Here is a 6,311-nt window from a genome sequence, read left to right as displayed (position 1 = left end):
AGGGGCGGGGAACCCGGCCGTAAGGAGGAGGGCCAAAGGGGGGGGGGAGCTTGAATGAAACAATGTAACAATTGATGTAAGGCCTCGCCTGGCTCCCGCTCCCCAGCGATCCTATAGGCGAGGTCCCACTGACTGCCCCTCCCCATTGCTCCGTTTTCTTGTCCATTACGCGCTATCCCTCCGCCTCTCCTTCTTTCTTTTCTTTTCTTTTTTTTTCCCCTTCTCCTTCCCTCCCTCCCCCTTTCTCCAGCTCTGTGTCATTTCCTCCTCGAGCTAGGCTCACCCGCTGCCCGAGCTTCTCAGGCCGGGAGAGTAGGCGGAGCAGGGCGGTGCGGGGTGGCGTAGCACTGGAGGGTGATGGTGGTGGAGCTGCTGGGGGCGGAGGCAACGTAGCCCCCGAGGAAAAGGAGCTCTGCGTCGCCTGAGACGAGCGGAGGATGGAGAGCCGGCCTGGGTCCTTCCAGTACGTCCCCGTGCAGCTGCAAGGGGGGGCGCCCTGGGGCTTCACCCTGAAGGGGGGTCTGGAACACTGCGAACCGCTCACAGTGTCTAAGGTAAGACCTGGCGCCTGTGTCCCAGCAGTGCCCAACTTTGAATGGGCAAGCGGGTGCGCAGGCTGCCGTGGGACGCGGCCCTCAGACCAACTCTGAAACTTGGTCGGAGCTGGGCGTGAAAGCCCTCCTGTGGAGCCTTTAGCTGCCCGCAGGAGTCTTGCCACCAAGGCCAGTCAGACACCCTTGACGGGTGGCTGGAGCACTAGACGGGAGCACGCCTGGCCCTGGGGCGAGAGCCCCGTGCGCGCACACTCGGGAGGCTCTGGGGACAGTTTTTGCTCCCCCACGTCGGGACGGCTGCTCTCCTCAGTTTGAGCTGGAGGAAGTGGTGGCTGTTGGAGGTTTCTCCTTGGAAGTTCCCGCGCCCCTGCGGGACAGGCAGCGCCGCTTGGCAGCTCTCTCAGAAGCGGGGTCGTCCCACCAGGGCAGGTTGCAGGTCAAGGGTCTGGTGTGGGAACGGAGATGGGGCACTGGTGGCTTTCGTCGGACTCACTTCCCATGGCCGGAGGCGCGCACATCCATTCAGCTGGCGAGGCGTTGCTCCTGCGGCTTCGGCCCAGCCTTTCCCTCCCTCCGGAGTCCTGCCCCAGCGCCGGCGAGACTTCCTGCACGTTGAGAAGTGTGGAGGAAACTTTTGCGCCATGGAGCCCAGCTGTGCTGGAGCTGCCGCCGCCGCCGCCGCCGCCACCGCCGCCGCCAGGGTTTGTTTGTTTTAGGAGGCTGTGATCCGCTGGAAGCCAAGTTGCAGCCAAGGGCAGGGGAGAGGGGCTCTCCTGAGTGCTCCAGAACTCCACAGACGAGCCATCGTCAGCAGGGGTGAGGGAGTGTGGGGGCTGCGGGGACCGTTCCTGGGAAGAGAGATTTGTGGGGCCACTCACCTTGTGGCCCCAGATTGCCAAGTGAACGGACTTCACGAACTTTATCCCATTTTTTTTGTTGTTGTTTTGTTTCTCGTAAACGTTCACATCCTGAGAAGCTCTTCCCCTGCTAACCCACGCAGATTGCAGTTGGGGTTGTGGATGTGGCTTTGGGCTGGAGATAGAAAGGTGTGGCTTCTCAGCAGGGCACAAATGTCACTAAGTTTTGGCTTTGTAAGGGGAGGTCACGTCTCAGCAAGGGGTGGCTAGTGTCCTGCCACGCCCCCCCCTCCCCAGGAACCAGTGCTGCTTTTCCCCTCGCATTGGACCTGCTGGTCAGCTTGTAGTGTAGAGGTCCTTCAGGCCTTGGGGCCCATATCGTCACCCAGCTCTCTCTTCCCCATACTAGCCATGTATTTCTAACCAGCCTGAGATGCCTTTGTCACCGACTGTACCTCCCCCTCTTAAGGTACTCTCCCTCCAATATTTTCTGAGGGAGTAATAAGCTTTCTTTGAAAAAAAAAAAAACAACAACAACAAAACAAAATGAAACAACACTCTCAAACAACCATTTTGGGGAGGGGAATCCTGACCTTCAGGAATTTCTTCTAATCAGACTCCTGTCTTCCCCTTTTCCACCAAGGTCCGAATTGGCTATACAGCCCTCCAGGGTCTGGCAGTTCCTCCCTTTCTTTTTCTCCTTACACCACCCACAGAATTTCCACAGTCTGCCTAAACAGCCTATCTTGGAGAGATCATGTTTTCACCTCTGCCCAGGGCTGACCCATCCTGAGAAGTGCCCCAGAGAGTGCTTATTGCTGTGGCCCTCCCTGGATTGTTTTCTGTGCCAGTGCTGAGCATAGCAGGGGGTGTTACTAAGTATGGGGCAGCCAGCAATTTGTGGTCTGGCTGGGGGATTATTTGAGGGTAGATGAGGGTTTCCTTGGCCAAGCGGTTGAGGAAGTGACTCGTGTGTTGAGAGGCAGGGTGCCTTTTAATGATTCCCTTTCCACTGAATGTACAGTTGACCCCTATTATATGAAAGCTCATTATTACACACATTTGGGTATGCAGGGGGTAGAATCATTTCTCCCATCCCTCCCACATAGCCTGGCACCTTACAGTAAAAGCATGGTATTTAAGTTCAATGGTATTTTTTTTTCTTACCAAGACACTCTGTGGCATAGTTCATTAGTCCCCTTTTCATTTTTCTAACTTATTTTTGTTTCCCCTTATGCTTCAGAACAATACAGCTTTTTTCTCGAAAGTAGCCTAAGCCTGCACACACTGGTGTGGATGAGATGGAAAGTAGTAGAAAGAATTGTATTGGCAGATTGAAAACTTGGGTTCTAATCCTTACTCTCCTGCTTATTTGCTTTGGGGTCCTGAGTTCATCACTTCCCTGCCCGCCCCCCCACCCCCCTGCCACGCTGGGCTTAGGTGTCCGCATGTCTATAACAAAGTTCAAGTTGGGGGGGGGGGTCTTTAAATAAGACTATGACAATCTGGTAGGCAACCCTTTCTGCTAGCTTTGGCCCTTTTCTCAAGGGTTGTGGACTGAAGAAGAGGCTTTGTTCCATTTGCATACAGTGTTACTGTTTATACTATGTTTCAATATCCCTTGTTTCATTAGCCTCTTCCCGCCACCCCCTGAGGCAGTCAAGGGAAGGTTGTGGAGAAACTGATGGAAAAACTGAGGCTGTGATTCACTGAATGGCTTGCCTAGGTCTGCCATACAGTGAGTCAGTGGTAGGCTCTAAGTCTATCATATTTTCTACTACTTGGAGAGTTTCTTGTTTCTTCTGGTAGTATTGCAGTTTGTGAAGGGGCATGGGGCAGTACCATTCAGGGACGTACCTAGTCTTGACAGCTTCCCCAGTGACTCTTTCCGTGCCAGCCTGTGGCTCCGTAGTAGGTGAGGACCAGATTGCAGACACTCCCTGCTGAAGTCTGGGCTCAGGAAGTAGGAGAGGATGGTTTTAGTGCCTCCAAATCACTGTGATCATTTCAGGTCAGGCAGAGAGAGGGGTAAGGTCCAAGACCCATGATGAGAAATGCTGGAGAACCTCCTTTTATGTCATGGGGGAAAAAAATGGATCTGGTGTGGCGTACATGCTTGGAGATAGCTTGTGGAGACATCTAGGGAGTGGTGGGATTTGAGAAAGGGTGATTAGTGGGAAAAGATCACATTGAGTGTGAAAGTCTATCTCATATTTGTCATGATCAGGTTGGAAAATGGTCAATTCCTATTGACTGTTGTGATTTTCTTGAATATGGGAATTCAACTGCCCAAGTTTTAGGAGATTGGTGTAGTCTTCTGGCAATCAAGTGAGAAAAAAAGAAGAAATGTTAAAAACAAAACAAAACACCTTTTATTGATTATCCCAAGTGTTAAGGGATGGTTTATGATTTCACCATACATTGTGATGTTTCCAAAGAAACATAACCCACAAGGGCCTTAGGCCCATGACCTTGGTGTTATTAATCCCTTTGGTTAGCATCTTCTACTACCTCCTTGGCCCAGGAGGCCTGTTTGGATAAAGTGGAAATTCTCTTCTAATCATATTTATCTGTTTTGCTATTTGAGGTCCCATCTACAGTATAAACAGCCATCCATGAAGTTGGCTCCCTGCACTGGAAAAGATCTTCTTTGGGGATGGGCGACCCTTCCAAGGTTCTGGCAGCAGTAATTCTTCATCAAACAGGACCTCTCAGAGGCCTCAGAAATTCAATTGTATCCTCCTGTGAGGTGTGTATGCGTGTGTGTGTAGGAGAGAGAGAGACAGACAGATAGACAGACAGATGGACAGATGGACAGAGACACAGAGAGAGAGAGAGAGTTACTGAGCTGTAACTTGAGGTTCCTATACTGATTCTGAGTTCTTGCAAATGTGCCCTGAGGTGAGTGAAAGGTGAAGAAAAGGAGTGGAGACCAGTGGGGATGCAGGAGAAGGAGGAAATTTGGGGAGGAGAAGACAGACTCCTCCTACATATTTGCCATGTTCCTGGTCCATTTTTGGTGGCAGTCTCCATCTGGCATGGTGAAGCAAGCGGGGGCTAGTTATCGCCGTGGAACAAGGTAGGGTGGGATGGGGGAGTAGCCTGGAGGAGAAGGAAACTTCACTTCCTCCACTTAATGGGTATTGCTATTGCTATATCATTTTACCCTCTGTATACCCAGATGTCTATTTGCTAAATGGGAGTAGGCAGATATCTTTATTATCAAAGATGATGTGAGAATGAATTGGGAAAACTCTAATACTGTTTGCTGTCTTTAGCCTAGAAAGATGGCAGAGCATGCTCTTTAAGTTGTTTTTAACTCCCCCTCACCCATCCCCACTGTGACCTTATTTCTAGGAGAAGCACACAAAGAGGTGGTTGAGATTTCAAGAGGACGTGGGTAAAGTAAAATGGAGGCTTTCGTGTGACTGGCAGTAAATTTGGCTGTGAGTTTGAGTTCTTGCTGGCTGCAAAGATAGTGTTCTATGAGAACCATTAGTTACAGTGAAACCTTCCTGGGCCCACCCCAGACCAAGGCTTGGCATTCACAGAGGGACCTTCAAGGGGTGTGCTTCTTGGGAGCTTAGTCCAGTCTGGGTACCTACATGAATACCCTCCTCATCTGCCTCTAGAATCAGCAAACACATCTAGGGCCTCAGTTCCCCAACTGCTACCCTCTCCCAGAAAGTAGAAGGCATTTAGACACATGGAATGGGAATCCATCCAGAGAGATACAAAGAAGGTTGGATGGAGGTAGGGCAGGAAGAGTGGGGAATGGGTGGTGTGTCTGGAAATCCTTGGCTGAGCTTTGGGTACACACTATTTTGGGGCCTGCTAGGCTGTCATAATACACCTGGTACCCTATTGAGATCCACACATGTGCTTCTTAAAGTAAAACAGGTCAAGCCTGTTAGAGGATTTTCCCCCTCCAAAACCTCAGACAAAGAAAATAATTCAATTCCATCTGGAAGACACTTGAGCATTGTCCCTTTAAAAAAAAAAATTAAAATGATTTCCCCTCTGGCTTTTCCCAACCCTCTCCCAGGATTTTTTTTTTTAAAAGAGGAAAGAGACTCAGGCTTGACATTGGTGTTTATGGAGCGATTATCTGGAGAGAACACCACAGTTTTTATAGTTAAGCTTCTTCAGAACCAGGAGGGCAAAAGGATGCTGACCTGTCTGAGGAGAGTTCATCACTACCCCACCCCCACCAAGCACCAAAGGACAGACTTGACTCAGGGCTGCTAACCGAATGCTGTTGTTGGAGGAGGCCTAGAATCATCACAGACTCTCAGAGCCAAGAGGGCCTTTTGGAAGTCACCTGGTCTTAATCTTAACCAGTCCATTAGTCTTCTGTGTATTTTATTTTTTTTTAATTTTTTAAACGTTTTATTTATATTTGAGAGAGACAGAGAGAGACAGAGCTTGAGTGGGGAAGGGGCAGAGAGAGATGGAGGCAGAATTGAAAGCAGGCTCCAGGCTCCGAGCTGTCAGCACAGAGCCTGATGCAGGGCTTGAACTCATGAACCGTGAGATCATGACCTGAGCTGAAGTCGGACGCTTAACCGACTGAGCCACCCAGGCGCCCCATATTAGCCTTCTGTGTAGTAGCTCTAAGCTTGTTCTCCTGTGCTTATGCTGGGAGTTCACTGCCTTCTTAGCTAATCCATTTCCTGGTTGGAAAGTTTTGACCATAGACAACTTTTTCATATATTGAGCTGCAGTCATTATCCCTCTAGCTTCCATCCATGGGTCCTAGCCCTACCTTCTGGGACCACACAAAACAAGAATGCTTTCTCTTTGTCTCAGGACAGTCTTTAGGAGGTGCAAAGACACAGACCATGTCTCCTTGTCTCACTTTTCTAGGCTAAAGAACCCCAGCAACTTCAGCTATTCCTTA

At 50.2% G+C, this 6,311-nt stretch overlaps 1 protein-coding gene across 1 annotated transcript in view; it reads left to right on the top strand.

Moving 5' to 3' along the window:
* The first annotated feature begins 257 nt into the window (after nucleotides 1-257).
* Nucleotides 258-6,311, top strand: part of SHROOM4 (shroom family member 4) — a 278,831-nt gene continuing 272,777 nt past the window's right edge. Inside the window, exon 1 of the mRNA XM_058714369.1 lies at nucleotides 258-554. Within this exon, the coding sequence (XP_058570352.1) occupies nucleotides 438-554 (117 nt within the window). The 5' untranslated portion in view covers nucleotides 258-437. The remainder of the gene's footprint in view (nucleotides 555-6,311) is intronic.

Source organism: Neofelis nebulosa, chromosome X, assembly GCF_028018385.1.
Source record: "Neofelis nebulosa isolate mNeoNeb1 chromosome X, mNeoNeb1.pri, whole genome shotgun sequence".
NCBI classification, from domain to species: Eukaryota; Metazoa; Chordata; class Mammalia; order Carnivora; family Felidae; genus Neofelis; species Neofelis nebulosa.
The sequence above is the reverse complement of the archived record's forward strand: the minus strand, read 5'-3'. Positions and strand labels throughout refer to the sequence as shown.